This window comes from Oryctolagus cuniculus, chromosome 13 (assembly GCF_051225735.1).
Source record: "Oryctolagus cuniculus isolate XC-2025 breed Fujian yellow rabbit chromosome 13, ASM5122573v1, whole genome shotgun sequence".
Classification (NCBI taxonomy): Eukaryota; Metazoa; Chordata; class Mammalia; order Lagomorpha; family Leporidae; genus Oryctolagus; species Oryctolagus cuniculus.
Window position 1 is genome coordinate 18591183 of NC_142879.1, and position 20156 is coordinate 18611338.

At 56.4% G+C, this 20156-nt stretch overlaps 1 protein-coding gene and 1 pseudogene across 1 annotated transcript; one reads left to right on the forward strand and one right to left on the reverse strand.

Moving 5' to 3' along the window:
* Positions 1-1111: 1111 nt before the first annotated feature.
* On the reverse strand, positions 1112-11939 carry LOC100340939 (tubulin alpha-1 chain). The gene is made up of 5 exons (XM_051821112.3): positions 11801-11939; positions 10469-10691; positions 9581-9729; positions 5444-6124; positions 1112-1492 (listed from the first exon to the last, which is right to left on the reverse strand). Exons 1-5 carry the CDS (start codon positions 11801-11803, stop codon positions 1199-1201), a joined length of 1350 nt encoding a protein of 449 aa, XP_051677072.1. The 5' UTR covers positions 11804-11939; the 3' UTR covers positions 1112-1198.
* LOC103351023 (10 kDa heat shock protein, mitochondrial pseudogene) lies at positions 6507-7136 on the forward strand (annotated as a pseudogene).
* Positions 11940-20156: the final 8217 nt, after the last annotated feature.

Here is a 20156-nt window from a genome sequence, read left to right on the forward strand (position 1 = left end):
GGCGGGGCCGGCTCAGGCTGCACGGGCAGTGGTCAGTGGTCTGGGGGCTTTGTCTCCAGGGGCATCGTGGACTCTGGGAAAAGAGAGAAGTGCCCAGCCCGAGATTTCTACACTCAGAACTGCAGTGATGAGGGGGATGGAGAGCCGAGACCCCCAAGACCCCCAATGCCTGCCCAGCATGCCGCTGTGGGATGGGGAACCGCAGCGTGAGGGCCTGGGCTGTGGACGGCGCTCTCTCAGCACGGCCCTTCCGGGACAGGCCAGGCCAGATGCAAAGGGGCCGGGAAACAGCTTTAACACAGGCAAGCAGCCCCCGACCCGAAGCAGGGCTCCGGCTGACACTCAGCGCTCACGTCTACTTTAAGAAGGCAGAGCCCAGGGCCTCTCCGGGAACAGAGCCCGCCCCGTGGCGCGCACCAGCCTGCCACCTCTCCTGGCTGCGGGGCCCTGAGGCGTGGGCCTGAAGCCATCTTGGGCTGTGCGAGGAGGGGCCATCTGTGCCACCCTCAGCTGCTGGCAGAACCTCTCGCTCATCTCAAGACCAGATGGGACAGACTCGGCCCCTGCACCACGGCTCCTAACTTCCTCAGCGCTCCTGCAGGAGAGACTTCCTGCCTGAAACGCTCTCCTGCTCTCCCTGCGTGCCGAGCCCCGCTGATGCCTCGGTTTCTGGACCCGGGGCCTTCCTCAGGTGGCGGGGCAGAAGCCCAAAGGGTAAGATGGCTGCCACCCATAGGCCTGTGAGGTTGGCCTCTACTGCCCTCTGTTGGCCACAAGGAGCGCGCAAAGGATAAAAAGGCTGCTTTTTTCCAGGCACTGAAACTGAGCAGTTTGTGTCCCAGAACGCCAGGGGCAGGCCAGCAGCTGGAGCCTCCGGAAGGCTCGCTGTTCCCGGAGGTGGGCTGGGGACGAGGGCACACACAGGGACACACCTGCGGTCAAGCACCACGGCCCAGCTGCTGAGCTGGGATACCGAGATCCGGGTGGTCTTGACGGTTCTCCACCGGACACTGCCTGGCCAGAATCCCCGTAGGCAGAGGCCACGCTGCCCTTAGTGCAAAGGCAGCTGGGAAGGCGCACTGCCCGGACAGAATCTCACGCCACAGAGGCCTTCGTCACTCCACACGTTGATTGTATTTGCAAGGGGTCAGGGAAGCAGCGGAGGGAGACACCGCCGGGGTGCGGGGGCCGAGACCCCTCAGAAATCCACGGTGTCGTCCTCGCCGGCCGCAGACTCTGTGCCCACCTCCTCGTAATCCTTCTCCAAGGCGGCCAGGTCTTCTCGGGCCTCGGAGAACTCGCCCTCCTCCATGCCCTCGCCCACGTACCAGTGCACAAAGGCGCGCTTGGCGTACATGAGGTCAAACTTGTGGTTGAGGCGGGCCCAGGCCTCAGCGATGGCGGTCGTGTTGCTCAGCATGCAGACTGCCCGCTGCGCCCTGGCCAGGTCGCTCCCAGGCACCACGGTGGGGGGCTGGTAGTTGATGCCCACCTAAGAAGAAACAGAAGTCCAAGCGCCTGACTTCATGTTGCCGGGGGGGTCTGCCCGAGGACGCCCGTAGCTGGGAAGGGGCGGTGGCTGGGCTGTGGCATTTGCCAGCCCGGGAGAACTGTGCAGAGGGAGGGCAGCACTGCAGGGAGACAGACAGGCCCTGAACGCGGGGCAGCCCGCAGGGCCAGTCCCCTCCAAGTTGCCGTCAAGAGAAAGGGTGCGGGGCCGGCGCTGCGGCACAGTGGGTCAGGCCACTTGATGCGACACAGGCATCCCACGTGCCCGCTGGCTGGAGTCCCAGCTGCTCCACCTCTGAGCCAGCTCTATGCTAATGCGCCCGGGAAAGCAGTGGATGACAGTCCAAGTGCTGGGGCCTCTGCCACCACTTAGGAGACCTGGATGGAGTTCTTGGCTCCTGGCTTCAGTCTGGCCTAGTGCTGGTCGTCGCAGCCACTTGGGGAATGAACCAGTAGAAGGGTGATCTCTCTCCCCATCTCCTCCCCACACCATGTAACTCTCCCTTTCAAAATAAATCCTGGTGCTGGTGCTGTGGCATGGTGGGTAAAGCCGCTGCCTGCAGTGCTGGCATCTCATATGGGTGCCAGTTCGAGTCCCTGTTGCTCCACTTTTTTTTTTTTTTTGGCAGTTATTTGACAGGTAGAGTTATAGACAGTGAGAAAGAGACAGAGAGAAAGGTCTTCCTTCCATTGGTTCACTCCCCAAATGGCCACTACAGCCGGCGCTGCGCTGATCCAAAGCCAGGAGCCAGGAGCCTCTTCCCGGTCTCCCATGCGGTTGCAGGGGCCCCAGCACTTGGGCCATCCTCCACTGCCTTCCCGGGCCACAGCAGAGAGCTGGACTGGAGGAGGAGCAACCGGAACTAGAACCCGGCGCCTACATGGATGCTGGTGCCGCAGGCGGAGGATTAACCAAGTGAGCCATGGCGCCAGCCCCTGCTCCACTTCTGATCCAGGTCCCTGCTGATGCTCCTGGTGGGGGACAGCAGAGGATGGCCTGACCCCTTGGGCCCCTGTACCCCTGTGGGAGACCCGGATGAGGCTCCTGGTTCTGGCCTGGCCCAGCTCTGGTAGTTGCGGCCATTCCTCCCCCCCCCCCGCCTCTCCTCATTACTGTTTCAAATAAATAAATAAATCTTTAAAAAAAAACACTTAAAATATTTTTATTTGAAAGGCAAAGTGACAGAGAGACCTTCCATTTGCTGGTTCACTCCCTAAATGCCCACAAGTGCCAGAGGTGGGCCAGGCCAAATCAGGTGCCTGAAACTCCATCCAGGTCTCCCACAAGGTGGCGGGACCCAAGTCCTTGGGCCATCATCTGTTGCCTTCCCAGATGCGTTAACAGGCAGGGAGCTGGAATCAGAAGTGGATCTGGGACTTGAAGCCAGGCACTCTGATATGGGCTGTGGGCGTCCCCATCAGTGGCGAAACCTGCTGTGCCACAGCACCCAGCGCTGGGGGAAGTACTGTTAATCTTGTTAGGCAGAAAAGTGTGTGTGTGTGTGTTGTGTGTGTGATACAGCTAGGTAAGTGAGCACAGAGATTCAAATGTTCAGTCTAGGTGGCAGGGAGGTGGGTGCTAACGTGGCCCAGGGTCTTTAGAATGTTCACAGAAGCTATATTATGGGGCAGGCATTCGGCACAAGGGTCAAGACACCATTTTGGTGCCGGCACCCCATAACGGAGTACCTGGGTTCGAGTTCCAGCTGCACCTCTGCTTCTAGCTTCCTACTAAAGCACACCCCAGGTAACGGATGGCTTAAGCTGTGTCCCTGCCACCCAGGCTGGAGACCTAGACTGAATTCTGGGTTCCTGGCACCGGCTTGGCCCAACCCCGGCTGTTGCAGGCATTTGGTGCGTGAATCAGCGGATGCAAGATCTCTGCCTTGCAAAGAAATGAAAATACAAAAATTGCAAGAAATTGTGTATTATAGAACCATGCACAGGTTTTGAAATGTTTTGTACCAAAATAAACTTTGAAAAAATGAGATATTTGAAAGAAATAGTCAGAGAGAGAGAAAGGGAGGGAGAGACAGAGTTTTCCACTCACTGATTCACTCTCTAAATGGCTCCAACAGCAGGGCTGGGCCATGTCAAAGCCAGGAGCTCCATGCATTTCTACCACGTGAGTAGCAGGGGCTCACGACCCTGGACCATCCTCCGCTGCTTTCCCAGGCACACTGGTAGGGAGCTGGATTGGGAGCAGGGCAGCCTGGACTTGAGCAGGCTCTGATACAAGATGCCAGTGTCGGAAGTGGCAGCGTTCGGCTGCACCACACGCCAGCCTCTAAACTTAGCTTTTAATTCCATTTTTCCATTAATTTCCTGAAGCCTCCTCATACCTGTTTCTCTAGTTCCCTGTAGTTTAGAAAATTCACAGTTTAAAAAAGTACAAGGAGGGGCCAGTGCTGTGGCGCAGCAGGTTAAAGCCTTGGCCTGAAGTGCCGGTATCCCATACGGGCACCGGTTCTAGTCCCGGCTGCTCCTCTTCTGATCCAGCTCTCTGCTATGGCCTGGGAAAGCAGTAGAAGATGGCCCAAGTCCTTGGGTCCCTGCACCCACATGGGAGACCTGGAAGAAGCTTCTGACTCCTGGCTTTGGATCGGCTCAGCTCTGGCCATTGCAGCCATCTGGGGAGTGAACCAGTGGATGGAAGACCATTCTATCTGTCTCCAGCTCTCTCTGTAACTCTGTCTTGCAAATAAATAAAAAAAAAATCTTAAAAAAAAAAGTATAAGGGGGGGCCAGCACTGTGGCATAGTGGGTAAAGACACCGCCTGCAGCGCCAGCATCCCATATGGGCGCTGGTTCAAGTCCCGGCTGCTCCACTTTCGAGTCAGCTCTCTGCCGTAGCCTGGGAAAAGAGTTAAAGATGGCCCAAGTCTTTGGGCCCCGGCACCCACATGGGAGACCAGGAAGACACTCCTGGCTCTTGGCTTTGGATCAGATCAGCATGGCTCCAGCCATTGTGGCCAACTGGGGAGTGAACCAGCAGATGGAAAACCTCTACCTCTCTCTCTCTCTCTCTGCTTCTCCTTCTCTCTCTGTGTAACTCTGACTTTCAGATAAATACATCTTAAATATATATATATATAAAAGGAACTGTGAAGATCTCCAACAGGACCTAACCCTGACTGACTTTAAATAGGTCTATCCTGAATGAATACATGCATTTCAGATTCTGTGGTTTTATTTTCCCTTAAAGAAAGGGAAGTTTCCCACTGACGCCTCAAGTTCAAGGCGCTTACTCCTCCTCAACAAGCCGGGGGTGTCCTCTGCATGGCTCCGGCTCCTCCCTGTGCCGAGGCTGGGACCGCCGCCTGCCCTCATTGCCAGATCTGCCCTCCCGGCTCTGCCGCCCCTCCCATGGCGGCCACAGCCACTGCTGTCACAGCTGTCACCCCAGAGTGAACCCACACGACTCAGACGAGGTCATGAGCCTCACACCTTGGCAGCGGGCACGAACAAGAGCGTAACCGAGTTCTCGCTCCTATGCTCACAGGGGCCCTTCCCACTCCCGTTCTCCCCACATCCTGATGGCTGACCCTCTGTGCTGCCTGAAGCATCCCCTCTGGGCAGGGGCCCCATCACAGGCTGGGTCCTGGCACACAGAGATGAAGCTGTCCCCGCCCCCCCCGCCCCGGGCTGTCACACCTGTGGAATGTCTTCGCGCCCAGTTAGGTGACACGAGGCTGATACTTTCCCTTTCACAAAGGTAATCTTCCAAGGAGAGTCCTCCCTGGCTTCACAGTCCCCAGGCCTGGCTTCCAGGTGGGCTGAGATGGATCAAGTTCAAGGCAACCTCTACAGCCGCCTTTCTCCTGTTCCTCCCACCCCGGGGCACGCATTCTTCATGCCTGTGATTCTACAGGACCCTCCCTCTCCATGGGTGCACAGGCCACACAGGCCAATCCCTCCCTCTCTCCCGACTTGCCTTGAAACCTGTGGGACACCAGTCCACGAACTGGACGGTGCGCTTGGTCTTGATGGTGGCGATAGCCGCGTTCACGTCCTTGGGCACCACATCTCCACGGTAGAGCACGCAGCAGGCCATGTACTTGCCGTGGCGGGGGTCACACTTGACCATCTGATTGGCAGGGTCGAAGCAGGCGCTGGTGATCTCCGAGACTGACAGCTGCTCGTGGGAGGCCTTCTCCGCCGAGATGATGGGCGAGTAGGTCACCAGCGGGAAGTGGATGCGGGGGTAGGGCACCAGGTTGGTCTGGAACTCCGTGAGGTCCACGTTGAGGGCGCCTTCAAAACGCAGGGAGGCGGTGATGGAGGACACGATCTGCCCGATGAGCCGGTTGAGGTTGGTGTAGGTGGGGCACTCGATGTCCAGGCTGCGACGGCAGATGTCGTAGATGGCCTCGTTGTCCACCATGAAGGCGCAGTCCGAGTGCTCCAGGGTGGTGTGGGTGGTCAGGACGGAGTTATAGGGCTCCACCACCGCGGTGGACACTTGGGGGGCTGGGTAGATGGCGAACTCCAACTTGGACTTCTTGCCGTAGTCCACAGAGAGCCGCTCCATCAGCAGAGAGGTAAAGCCCGAGCCGGTGCCGCCCCCGAAGCTGTGGAAGACCAGGAAGCCCTGGAGCCCGGTGCACTGATCCGTCTAGAGGAGGAGGGGACGCGGTCAGGACACGGAGAGCCCAGCCACGGCGCCTGCCCCACCCTCTCCTCCAGCAGACTTTTCTGCTTCCCCACCTATAGGTGTATCTGCTTCTGGGTTTTGAAAAGACCTGGACGTGGGGCTGGTGCTGTGGCGCAGTGGGTTAAAACCCAAGCCTGCAGCACCGGCATCCCATATGGGCACTGGTTCAAGTCCTGGCTGCTCCACTTCCCATCTAGCTCCCTGCTAACGTGCCTGGGAAAGCAGTGGAAGATGGCCCAAGTCCTTGGGCCCCTGTACCCACGTGGAAAACACTGAAGAAGCTCTTGGCTCCTGGCTTTGGATCGGCACAGCTCTGGCTATTGAGGCCATTTGGGGAGTGAACCAGTGGATGGAAGACCTCTCTCTGTCTCTCTCTACCTCTCTCTGTAACTCTTTCAAATAAATAAAATAAATCTTACAAAAAAAAAGACCTGGATGTATAATTTATACCTAAGTGTGTGTGTTTTAAGTGGCGAGCATATACAAGGGGCCTTTAAGAAGTTTGTGGAAATGTGTGTTATGAAAAAACTATGGTTTGTGGTGGCGTGGGAGCAGAACAGGAGCTGTGGCGCTGGAACCACGGCCGGACAGGCATCTAGGAAGTTTCTTCCGCTCTTTGTCCAGGTCTTGGTTGAGAGGAGCACCACTAACCAAAGGAGGCGTTAGGCTCCCTGAAAAATCTCGAGGGAAAGTATTGCAGCAATTGTAGCAGCTGTTGGACCAGCCTCGAAGGGAAAGGGTGGAGAGCTTCAAGCAGCGAGTGTGAAAGTTGAGGGTAAAGTTCTTCTTCCAGAATATGGAGGCACTACTGTAGTTCTAGACAAGGGTTATTTTCTATTTAGAGATGGTGGCATTCTTGGAAGATACATTATGTAGACTGAAATCTCTGAAACGGCATCCCACGAAGCTTCCATTCCACTGAAGTTCTGAAATCTTTCATCATGGAAATAATTTCCACGTCTCTTTTATAATAAACCAATGCCACCTAAAACAATGACACCCATTGTCTCTAAACTTTAGTTGCACTGTTCTGGTGTAAGCATTTACAAATAAAACATAAAACAAACAAACAAACAAACAAAAAAAAACCTATGCCGGCCGGCGCCGTGGCTCACTAGGCTAATCCTCCACCTTGCAGCGCCGGCACACCGGGTTCTAGTCCCGGTCGGGGCGCTGGATTCTGTCCCGGTTGCCCCTCTTCCAGGCCAGCTCTCTGCTGTGGCCCGGCAGTGCAGTGGAGGATGGCCCAAGTGCTTGGGCCCTGCACTCCATGGGAGACCAGGATAAGTACCTGGCTCCTGCCATCGGATCAGCACAGTGCGCCGGCCGTGGCAGCCATTGGAGGGTGAACCAATGGCAAAAGGAAGACCTTTCTCTCTGTCTCTCTCTCACTGTCCACTCTGCCTGTCCAAAAAAAAAAAAAAAAAATAAGCTTATCTCTTAATTCCCTCTTTTGGGGCTGGCGCTGTGGCACAGCAGGTTAACACCCTGGTCTGAAGTGCCGGCATCCCATATGAGCGCCGGTTCTAGTCCCGGCTGCTCCACTTCCGATCCAGCTCTCTGCTATGGCCTGGGAGAGCAGTAGAAGATGGCTCAAGTCCTTGGGCCCCTGCACCTACATGGGAGACCTGGAAGAAGCTCCTGGCTCCTGGCTTCGGATCGGCATAGTTTCGGCCGTTGCGGCCAACTGGGGAGTGAACCATCAGATGGAAGACCTCTCTCTCTCTCTCTCTCTCTCTCTCTTCATAACTCTGACTCTCAAGTAAAAAATAAATCTTAAAAAAAAGAGTTGTGATGATAATAATAATAATAATAATTCCCTCTTCTAGGCACTTGTTGAATTCTCTTGTAGACTCACACATAGAACTGAACCCATCACTATGTGAAGACTCCCACTGCCCCTAGAGCTGCCTCACGTCCTCTTGCTGCACCTCTGAATGGGTGGGAAAAGGAGGTCGGAGGCCTGGAGTTCTTGGGGGACAGATGACCCTGAAAGACTGGGCTGTGTGTGCAGCGCTGGGGATGGAGGGCACAGGATTTGCAGTAGGGAGCTGGGCCCTCTCGGCCTCACTGCTTCACCGTGCAATTGCAGCAGCCTGGCGGTGGCCGCGCTGCCCTGCTGAACAGACCCAGGACCATGTCTCAGACCGGAAGCCAGGAGCCTGCAGGTCTAACAAGTACCCGAGGCTCCCTGCACCAGAAGGGTCGTGTCAGTTGAAGGTACTTCGTTTTCTTTTCATTCTTGGGGGAGGGAGCACAGAATCCCATCCCTGGGGTCACTCCCACGTCCTCAGTCCCTGCTGGGCACAGAGCTCTCATCAAGACAGGGCCAAGTTGGGGCCGGCGCTGTGGCATAGAGGGCTAAGCCTCTGCCTGCAGTGCTGGCATCCTGTATGGTTGCTGGTTCTGGTCCCAGCTGCTCCTCTTCCTATCCAGCTCTCTGCTATGGCCTGGGAAAGCAGTAGAAGATGGCCCAAGTGCTTGGGCCCCTGCGCCTGCGTGGGAGACCCAGGAGAAGCTCCTGGCTCCTGGCTTTGGTTCAGCCGAGCTCCAGCCATTGTGGCCATTTGGGGAGTGAACCAGAGGAAGGAGGACCTTTCTCTCTCTCTCTCCTTCTCTCTGACTATACCTTTGCCTCTCAGATAAATAAATAAAATCTTAAAAAAAAAAAAAAAAAAAAAGGCCAAGCAACAGTGCCAAAGTCCTTGCTTCCAGGCGACCTTACCCCTGGCGCTCAGGGCCTTGGGCAGGGGATGGGTGAACCAGGGAAGCCTCTCCCCAGGTGGAGAGATCTGCATAGGCGTCTAAGAACAGCATGCTGAGCCGGCGCCGTGGCTCAATAGGCTAATCCTCCACCTTGCGGCGCCGGCACACCGGGTTCTAGTCCCGGTTGGGGCACCGGATTCTGTCCCGGTTGCCCCTCTTCCAGGCCTGCTCTCTGCTATGGCCAGGGAGTGCAGTGGAGGATGGCCCAGGTGCTTGGGCCCTGCACCCCATGGGAGACCAGGAAAAAGCACCTGGATCCTGGCTCCTGCCATCGGATCAGCGCGGTGCGCCGGCTGCAGCGGCGGCCATTGGAGGGTGAACCAACGGCAAAGGAAGACCTTTCTCTCTCTGTCTCTCTCTCTCACTGTCCACTCTGCCTATCAAAAATACAAAAAAAAAAAAAAAAAAAAGAACAGCATGCTGAGCCGGCAGGGGAGCCCTGTTCAGGCTTCCAAGCCAGATCTACACCTGGTACACGACAGCTCCCCCTAGAGGGAGCCGAGTGGACATACAGGCCAGAAGACAGCCTTGGGCACCAGCCACAGGCTGCGGCTGCCCTTTCGCAGTGCACAAGCTCAGCCTCCCAGGGAGGAAGCTGAGGGCGCAGTCAGCTCCTGCAGGTGCCAGGTCCTGCTCCCTGGTCCTGCTCACCTGTTTCCGGATCCGCTCCAGCACCAAGTCAATGATCTCCTTCCCCACGGTGTAGTGGCCACGGGCGTAGTTGTTGGCCGCGTCCTCCTTGCCAGATATTAGCTGCTCAGGGTGGAAGAGCTGTCTATAAATGCCAGTTCTTACCCCATCTTGAGGGGAAGAGAGAGGGCAGAGGTCAGAGGCCGACACAGGCAGGCACTGGGACCTCTGCGGTGGGCTCCCCTGGGTGTGACCCACAACAGCCAGTGATGGACACAGGGCCCTCCCCAGGCCCCCTCCTAACCCAGCTCCTCCCGGGCCCCTGAGGCAGTCCAGGGTGCCCTCAGCAGTGCCCCCCTCTTCATTCTGCTGGGTGAGGGCTCGGAGGGCCACCCGCTGGAAGGGCTAGACAGGGACTCCCTCCTGATGGGGTTAGAAGGCTGCCGGATGCAAACCGCTCCCACCACAGTTTAAGGCCTAAAACCACACACTTTAGGAAGACGGGGGAGGGGTCGGATTTCCAGGGGCAGGAAGAGGAGGAGAACAGCCTGCAGGAGGCGGGCAGGCTCCCACAGGCCCCCTCCCGGTAGGGGGCCGTGGCCGATGTTGCTCTACTCCCAGCTCCTCAGGCGTCCTCTGAGGGCAGGGAGTGGCCCTGACCCTTCCTGCTGGGATCCGTTCCTTGCCACATGCACCACACCAGGGCTGACCCCTGACCCAGGCACTGGGCAGTTTCCGGGCAGAGCTGGGCCACCGATCTCCCTCTCAGCACAGGGGTCTCTGAGACCCCTCCTGGACACCACATCGGCACATGCCACGGGCCGCAGGCTTGGGTGCTGTCCTCGGCCAGGTCAGCCTGCATTCTGAGTGCCCCCCAACCCCTTCCCAGGGGCAGGGCTCCCCACTCACCTATGACGGCAGGCTCCAGGTCCACAAAGACAGCCCGGGGCACGTGCCTGCCAGCCCTCGTCTCGCTGAAGAAGGTGTTGAAGGAGTCGTCGCCGCTCGCCGGGGCCTTGTCGCCGAGCACGGTGCCGTTGGGTTGGATACTGTGCTCCATGCAGTAGAGCTCCCAGCAGGCATTGCCCATCTGCACCCCGGCCTGGCCCACGTGGATGGAGATGCACTCGCGCTGGGGGGTGGGGGGGGCGGAGGAGGGGCAGAGCAGAGCCACAGGCTGCAGCAGCGTGGGCAGCAGGCAGGCAGCGCAGAGGGGGCTTCCCCGAGAACAGCTCTCCTTCCCCAAAGCTGAGGCTTCCCAGTGTAGCCTACTCCAAGCCTTCCCACCCATCCCAGGCCCTCATCGCCCGACCTTGACACCAGGCTTTGGAAGTTCAGGACAGGAAATAGACAGCTGAACCTCACGGGTGCCAGAAGCCCTCTGGGGGGGGGGGGCATGTGCCAAGACAGGTCCGCCAGGGGCTTCTGCCCCCAGCCCGGGGCCTCGGAGAAGAGGTGCCCATGGCAGCTGCTCTGTCTCCCCCACACGCTGAAGGGGCAGGAGGCCAAGCTCAGGCCTGTGGACGAGTTGAGGAAGCAGCCCAGGAGCCAGAGCCAGGCTTGTGAAAACTCACCCACCACCTCGCCCTGGACACCTGTCCCGGCCTGCTGCAGTAGCAGGGGTTACCTAGGCAGGTAGCACACAAGGGTCACAGCCCAGGCCTAACACCCACTGTTCAAGCCCCCTCACCCAGCCAAACCCGGGGACAAGCAGGCCTTCCCATGTGCAGGTCCTTTCCGCCCAAGCCACTGTCCAAAGATCCCTTTAGGGCCAAGCACCTCCGGGGGGGGGGGGGGCAGCAGAGAAAGAGCCCAGGAGCGACCAAAAGGCTTCTGTGAGGCGCGACCCAGAGAGAAGGAGCCAGAGGGCCTTCCTGCCGGCACCTGGTGCCTAAGAACCCCCTGGTCAAGCACCGGGCCAAAGGCGCGGATCTCTGACCTCGGGCGGAGCTGGCCGCTCCAAAGGCATCCGGGAACGGACTCCGAACCGGAAAACCTGCCTGCACTGCCTGCCTCGGAGCGAGACCTCGGAAGGAGGCGGACCTCAGCTGCAGACCCCACACATCTTTGTCCCCCGGGCTCCCTCGGTCAGCTCCAGGCGCCAGCGCGAGAGGGGCAGTGCTGGCCCGGCCTCCCTGGGCGTCCGGCCCTTCCGCGCGGCTCCCCAAGTATCCCTGGCACCCTGCGCATCCCCCAACAGCCAGGGCCGCCCGGGCTCCCCTTCTTCCCGCGCGTCTTTACCATGGTGGCTCTGGCAGGCGAAATTCTAGCGGGCAGGGAGCGAAGACGCACCAGGAGTCTCCAGCGATGCCACGCATCCCTGCGCCCCGCAGTCCCCGGGGCTTAAGTACTCACGCGGAGGCGCCGGCCGGTCAGGGCCACACCCTACGCGCCCCTCACTGGGCCAGGTCCCCGCCGAGGCCCGCCCCTCTCCCCGCTATTGGCCGGCCGCATGCGGGAGAGCCATGCCGGAGCGGTCATTGGCCAGTTTGTAAAGACCAAGGGAGGGAAGGCAGCGAGGGTCCGCGCCCTCCAGGCAGCCCCACCCCGGCCTTTGCGCGCGCGTGGGCTGGGAGTGGGCGGCTGAATCGTTCAGGTTTTGTCTACCAGAAACGCCGAGGACCTGGTGCAGAAGTGCGTGGTCCCTGGAGCGTGATGCTGCTGGGGCCCTGCAGAAACGAAGGTGTTCGCGCGTCTGAGGTGGGCGCACAGGTGTGGGGGAGCACCTCGCAGGTGCCGGCGGCTGGAATCGCGGTAGCGGCTCTGGTTCGGGTGACTCCGCTTCCTGGAGGCGCAAGAGGTCCAGGTTACTCAGGGTAGAGAGTGAAGAGGATTGGGGTGAAGATGGAGAGGGGCTGGCACTTATATAATTCCACTGGCTCGGGCTCCACGGAGGGGCTTTGAAGACAGGAGCAACGTGATCAGGGCGGCGTCTGGGGCAGCGACGTTACCCGTGCGCTGTTGACCCCTGCGCTGGCTTCCTGTTGCTCCATGCTGAACGGCATGCGTGCGCTTTCCCTCTCGCCAAGCTGAGATGTTTTACTTCTAAATACTCCTGCCTAACCAAGCAGCTCGTTTCCTACCTTGGAGGGTTGATGTTTGGTTTCATCAAATGACGGATCCCCCTCCCCACCCCCACCCCCACCCCCAGCGATTACTTTGGGATCTGTGCAGCCCATGCCCCAGGAGCCCCAGGCATCCCGCCTCTGATTCATCCCTTCCTGCCTGTGGCTGGCTGAGTCAGGCGTGGAGGTTTGCACCGCCTGAGGCAGAGGGGCTCTCGTGATGTGACGACTTTTTGCTGCTCTAACTCTGGAACACTCCGAGTTACTAGGTCACTGGCCAGTGAGATGGCAGACGAGCTGGCCCCTGGACTCCTGCATCCACTTTCCCATGAGACTCTAGCTCCTGCCATTCAAAACTGTCCTGGCATTGAAACCAGACTCCTGTTCCGGTGACGGAGGGAAGTTTTTAAGTCCAGGGACAAAAAGGTTCCCTTCACATTCTGGAAAGTGTTCTTTGGGGCGGATTTTAGGCGGCTGCCAGCTCTCAAGCGCATGGCTCTGGTTCGCAGATAAGGAGCGTTCAGATGGGCGTGTGGAGGGCACGGCCAAGTCAGGCTTGTTCGCTGCCTGCTGCTGCCCCCAGCGAAACAGCTCAGATGTTGTATCCCATCCAGGCAGGCGCGTCAGTGACCAAAGTGAGGCTGCTGGGGCGGCGTTAGGATGCCATGGGGGTGCCCATGTGCCACACTGCGGTGCCCGGTTCAAGTCCTGGCTCCAGCCCCGATTCCAGCTTCCTGCCGGTGCTGCACGCTGGGAGGCAGTAGTGATGACATCCGAAGTAGCTGGGTCCCTGACTCCCGCATGGGAGACCCAGACTAAGTTCCCGGCTCCTGGCTTTGGCCTGGCCTGGCCCAAGCCATTCAAAGTATCTGGGGGGTGAACAAGCGCATGGGAAATGTCTGTCTCCCTGTCTGTGTGTACGTCTCTCTCAATTTTTTTTTCATGAAGCTACCTGTGATAAGTGATATTTTATGGAAGACCATTTGGACTGGGCTCCTGCACTGGGCCATGCAGACCAAATCAGTGTAGAATTTAACTGCAGCAGCTTGGCTTTCGCCGGCTGCAGAAAGCAGTGAGCTGACTCGTCTGTAAGCAGAGGCTCAGCTGTGACAGCTGGGCTGCTCGAACGGGCTGGAGCCCAGCCAGCTTGTTCACTAGGTCTTGCCTTAGTTTCTCTGTGAACACCGTCGAACCAAATCGTCAGTTTTCAGAACCCACTCTGGTTCTAGGAGCTGCTTGATTCCTGAGTTGTGTTTTTGTTTTGCTCAGAAACTCTGAGATGTCACTAAGGAATTCCTCTGAGCAGCTGTGGCGTGCGCAGTGGCAGGGTCCGGAGCAGAGCGCCGGGCATCAGGTCAGCAGGAGCGAAGCCGCGGAGCCCCTCTAGGGCTCGCTGTTCTGCTGCATCTGAGGACTCTTGGCTGAATTCTTTGAGTCCCAAAGCTCCATGGACCTGTTTTGTTTAAGAAGATTTATTTATTTGGAAAAGTAGTTACAGAGAGAGAAGGACACACACACACACACACACACACACAGAGAGAGAGAGAGAGAGAGAGAGAGAGAGAGAGAGAGAGAGAGAATCTTCCCATCTGCTCATTCACTCCCAACCGGCTGCAACAGCCAGGGCTAGGCCAGGTCAGAGCCAGGAGCCCCATCTGGGTCTCCCGTGTGGGTGCAGGGCCCAAGCACTTGGGTCATCCTCTGCTTCTTTCCCAGGTGCATTAGCAGGGAGCTGGATGGGAAGCGGAGCAGCCAGGACATGAACTGGCACCCACATGGGATGCTGGCATCAAAGGTGGTGGCTTTGCCTGCTAAGCCATGGCGCCAGCCCTCGTGGACCTGTTTTGAGCCCTGTGAGCTTCTCTGAATAATTTTTTCCCCCAGACCAGGTTTGGAAGTTGTAACAGGAACAGGACTGAGTCAGGTGAGAGGCGCCAGGTGTCTGGGGCAGACAGAAACTGAACTGGTTCAGTAGGTGGGTAGGGCAGCTGGAGGATGAAATGATGGGTCCATCTGGAGCCAGCGTCCAGAGCTCCCTTCTGCAGGAGAAGGGTGTGACCTTGGCGGGTGGGGGGAGTACCAAGGGTCAGTCTGTGCTGTGAGAGGGCATCTGACCTTTCTGGAGTTTACGGTGACTGCCTGAGTCAGGCAGAAGCTGGACCAGGCACAGGTATGGAATTTCTCTATTTGGAAGGTCAGCCAATTTCACGTGGAAGAATTCTCAGAACCTGTGCTTCTTAGAGAAATGGGTGGCCCTTACTGAACATAATTTGGAAGTACAGTGGCCACAAAAAAGAAGTGTCTTTAAAAATTTTTTCCTTTGAGGGGCCGGCACTGTGGCGTAGCATGTAAAGCTACCACCTGTAGTGCCAGCATCTCATATAGGCACCAATTCAAGTCCCAGCTACTCCACTTCTAATCCAACTCTCTGCTGTGGCCTGGGAAAGCAGAAGATGGCCTGAGTACTTGGGTTCCTGCGCCCATGTGGGAAGACCCAGACGAAGCTCCTCGCTCCCAACTTCTGATCAGCGCAGCTCCAGCCATTGCAGCCAACTGGGGAGTGAACCAGCGGATGGAAGACTCTCTCTCTCTCTCTCTCTGCTTCTCCTTCTCTCTCTGTGTAACTCTGACTTTAAGATAAATAAATAAATTTTTTTATTTGACAGGTAGTTATAGACAGTGAGAGAGAGAGACAGAGAAAGGTCTTCCCTCCGTTGGTTCACCTCCTAAATGGCCGCCACAGCCAGCACTGTGCCAATCCATAGCCAGGAGCCAGGTGCTTCCTCCTGGTCTCCCATGCGGGTGCAGGGCCCAAGCACTTGGGCCATCCTCCACTGCACTCCCAGGCCACAGCAGAGAGCTGGACTGGAAGAGGAGCAACTGGGACAGAATCCGGCGCCCATATGGGATGCTGGCACCGCAGGTGGAGGATTAACCAAGTGAGCCACGGCTCCGGCCCCATAAATAAATCTTTAAAAAAATTTTTTTTTCCTTTGAAGTGCAGGGCGGGGTGGGGGGGAGGGAGAGAGAGAGAGAGAGATGCTGAGAGATTGAGAGTGAGCTGGAGAGGACACAGATCTCCCACCTGCTGGTTCACTCCCCAAATACGTGGCAACAGCAGGGGCTGGGCCAGGCTGAAGCCAGGAGCCTGGAACTCAATCCGAGTCTCCTATGTGGGTGGCAGGAGCCCAGGCACTTAAGCCATCATCTGCTGCTTCCCAGGGTGCACCTTAGCAAGAAGCTGGAATCAGAAGTGGAGCTAGCACCTGAACACAGGCATACAGATATGGAATTCACATGTCCAAGTGATATTTTATATTTTATTTGTTTATATTATATTTTATTTATTTATTTTAAAGGCAGAGAGTTACAGAGAGGCAGAGGCATAAAGAGAAAGAGAGGTCTTCCATCTGCTGGTTCAATCCTCAGATGGCCAAGTGGTTGGAACTGGGTTGATCCGAAGCCAGGAGCTTCTTCTGGGTCTCCCACGTGGGTACAGGGGCCCAAAGACCTAGGCCATCTTTTACTGCTTTCACAGGCCATAGCAGAGAGCTGGATCAGAAGAGGAGTAGCTGGGACTCGAACTGGTGCCCATATGGGATGCTGGTGCTGCAGGCAGCGACTTTACCCACTGTGCCACAGTGCAGACCCCGAGTGGTATTTTAACTGCCGAGCCAAACTCTTGTCCTAGAGGAAGTCTTAATTTGGATAAAATTGTATACTTGTAGGCTACAGTAGAAAATGAAGCATCTAAAACACCTAGGGAATAATGGGCTCTATCTTTAAATTAGTACATAGAGGCTTTTAAAAGACAAAAATGGCAGCAGGGGTGAAGATATCCTCAGAGTAAATGGTTCTGGGGGTAGAAAACGGGCCCCAAGCAGAACAGAAAACAGCTGACAACCAAGCCTGTCCAGGTGTGGTGCGACCTCCGGCCCTGTGCCGGGGTGGGGGTGGGGGGCATCCTGAGAGCGCGGCGAGGCCCGCGATCTGTCTTTAAACCGCAGGCACTTGGCAAGCCTTGTGCTGTGCCCTTTCCAGCGCGCACTGTAACGTGGCGGTCACCTGCAGCAGTGTCTCTGGTGGAACTCCAACAGGCGGCCCTAATGCTGGACCCTGTCCTTGTATTCATGCGAACATGATGTTGATGTGTTTCGAAAACTGTAGACTTCCGAGGAATACATCTGAGCTGTGGCTTCCTATCCTTGCATCATGACTGTAACACATTCCTAAAGGGTTTCCTCTCTCGTGGGAAGCACCCTGACAAACAGGCTTGTGAGAACTGAGATCAGTACTGGACCGAGCTCCGGGGGGGACTGGTTGTCCATGAGGTCCACTGAGACCGCCTGCCGTGCGCTGCTGATGGACACTGTTCTGCACCTGTTTTGCAGAAACTAAGCTGATATTGGTTAAGCATGGATTCGTGCAGAACTTGGCCTTTCCACTGCTAAGAGATTTGCATTCTGCACCTGTTATCAGGGAACACATGATTCTAAAGGAATCTTGTAAAAAGATTTATTTATTTATTTATTTGAAAGGCAGAGTTACAGGGGGAAGGGGGGCTGGAAGAGAGAGAAATCTTCCATCTGCTGGTTCACTCCCAAAATGGCTGTGATGACCAGGGCTGGGCCAGACCAGAGTCCGGAGCAGCTGGCACTCAAACTGGTGCACACAAGGCATGTAGGGGTTGCCACAATGCCAGCCCCGTGCAGGGGGTTTTCATGCATTTTCCATGAACTTTTTGAAGACCTCCCTTCCTCCCCATGTGTCGTACTGCTTCAGAGGACCCCTCCCTCTGGACCCCTGCAACTGTGCGCCTGTGGGAGACGTCAAGGTAAAGCTGAAAGAGAAGAGCTCCCGAGGAGCGGGCCGCACGCTGGGGACAGTCACGGGACTCCTGCTCCCCAGCATCTCCCTGTGCCTGCCTTTTCCACCTGACGGGGCTGGACTAGCGACTGCGCTTACAGGCGTCTGCTCTTGCCGTTTTAATTTAACCCAGTTATGGGTGCTGGATTACTGATATTAGCTGAAAGGGAAGTCTGCAGTTGCTAATACTTGCTGTTGCATCTGGATAAATGCATCAAGTATTATATTTAGTTCCAGGAAATCAGCAAACAAGCTATTTGATTAAAATGAACTTCTCACCTTCCTAGCACATACTTTGCTAATTTAATTTTGGTTTGGTTTCTGAGAACCCTGGCTAAGAAGCACGCATCAAACTCTTGCTGAATTTTTTAAAAAAATATTTATCTATTTGCTTGAAAGTCAGAGATACACAGAGAAAGAGGAGAGGCAGAGAGAGAAAAAGGTCTTCTGTCCGATGGTTCACTTCCCAGATGGCCGCAACAGTCGGAGCTGTGCCGATCTGAAGCCAGGAGCCAGGAGCCAGGGGCCAGGAGCCAGGAGCTTCTTCCAGGTCTCCCACGCAGGTGCGGGGGCCCAAGGACTTGGGCCATCTTCCACTGCTTTCCCAGGCCATAGCAGAGAGCTAGATTGGAAGAGGAGCAGCCGGGACTCTTACCAGTGCCCATATGGGATGCCGGCACTTCAGGCCAGGGTGTTAACTCGCTGCACCACAGTGCCAGCCCCATTCTCTTGCTTTTATCCCAATGGTCATTACAGACTTTCTGGTGTACTTCTCCCAAAGTTGCCTTCTTCTTTTTAATATTTACTTATTTATTTAAAAGGCAGAGTAACAGAGAGAGAAAGCGCGACAGAGCGAGAGAGCGAGCACTTCCATCCGCTGGTTCACTCCCCAAATGGCCGCAGCTGGGCTGATCCAAAGCCAGGAGCCAGGAGCTTCTTCTGGGTCTCTCATGGGGGTGCAGGGGCCCAAGCACTTGGGCCATCCTCCACTGCTTTCCCAGGCCACAGCAGAGAGCTTGATGGGAGGTGGGGCAGCCAGGGCACTAACTGGCACCCGCATGGGATGCTGGCATTCCAGGTGGCTGCTTTATCTGCTACGCTACAACATCAACCCCAAGCTTTTGAGTCGTGTTTTTTTTTTTTTTTTTTTTTTTTTGTTCAGATAAACTCTACTAAACTTTATTGGTCTAAGAAAATTTTCTTTAACATGAGTCATAAACTCAGAATCATCTCTTCCTTGCCTCGGCTCAGTAAGCACCATTTCACCTGCAGTTGCAGACGTCCTTCCAGGAGCAGAAGGTGGCCCACGAGCCTGGGTCTCTGACACTCACGTGAGACACAAGGACGGGGTTCCTGGCTTTGGCCTGGCCCAGACCTGGCTGTGGTGGTCATTTGGGAAGATCTCTCTGTCACTCTGCCTTTTAAATAAATCCATGTTTGACCCCACCCCAGGGGCTGTGAATACACAGGCGACAGTGACGTCCTCTGTGCCATCTGTGTCCACACGTCACACTGATCGAATCCATCCCTCCTGCAAAGCATCTGGGTTTTTCTGATTACCTAGACCGCTTCCAAGTTTTCCTTCCTATCTCCCTTGCCCGCCCTTCTGGCCTTTCACCTCGCTGGTCTCAACTCCTGAGCCAGTGCACACACACACCATTTTCACATCTCCTTAGGAAAGAAACGTTTCCGAAGTTCGGAGGGTCCCACGGTGGGCTCCAGCTTTCAAGCAGCCTAAGGGATCCTGCTAAGCCTGCAGGTGCTCCCGCCCCGTCCTCCTCCCCCGAGCCATGAAATGACACTGAGTTGCAGTGACCACCACAGGCGGTCTGGGCGCGGGAGGGCAAAGGCAGAGGTTTTGTAGGAACAAGACTGTCCTGCTCACCGGGTGCTGGAGAACCTGGGGCTTCCATCATCATCCTGGAGCCAGAGCCAGGACCGTGCAGGCTGTACCTGGCCTTCACATGGCTGAATTACTCAAACTGGTGCTGATAGGAGCTCACCTTGTCCTGTTGTCTTAGCTTGAGATCGGTCACCGCTGTGCTGGCAGTGACTGGCGGCCGGGATGGAACCCCCAGGACCCAGCCAATCCCTGCTCCTCACCTCGTGCCACAGCCTCTTCAGGTCAAGGCAGAAGGGCTAGTGTGCAGACCCATGGGAGTCACTCAGCCTCTTCTTAGCTCTGTGGGGCCACGAGTGTTCCCAGCCCACCAGCCCTGCCCGCCTCATTACTGGATCACAGTTTATCCAGGTCCCCAACCTGAAGTCCACTGAGACCACCAGGTTTGGATTGAGGATAAACCCTGCTCTAATTGCAGCAGAGGACTTGTTTCTGGCGTCCAAAATTAGAACTGCTTATTATAGCATTATGCTTTGGCTACATATATATTTATATGATTAGCTATATGTGGCTGCCAGTTGCCATATCAGATAGTTTTTTAAAAAAAGATTTATATATTTGAAAGGCAGAGTTAGAGAGGCAGAGAGAGAGAGAGAGAGAGAGAGAGAGAGAGAGAGAATGAGAATCTTCCATCGTCTTGTTCACTCTCCAAGTGGCCCCAATAGCTGGAGCTAGGCCGATCCAAAGCCAGGAGCCAGGCGCTTCCTCCAGGTCTCCCATGTGGGTGCAGGGCCCAAGGACTTGGACCATGTCCTACTGTTTTCCC

What these genes read in the sequence shown, in the direction of transcription:
- LOC100340939 (XM_051821112.3), bottom strand. An exon ending in CCTGGAGCCTGCCGTCATAG is followed by an intron (nt 9,730 to 10,468) that starts GTGAGTGGGGAG and finishes CTTCCCCTCAAG; the next exon opens with ATGGGGTAAGAACTGGCATT. An exon ending in TGGAGCGGATCCGGAAACAG is followed by an intron (nt 6,125 to 9,580) that starts GTGAGCAGGACC and finishes CTCCTCCTCTAG; the next exon opens with ACGGATCAGTGCACCGGGCT.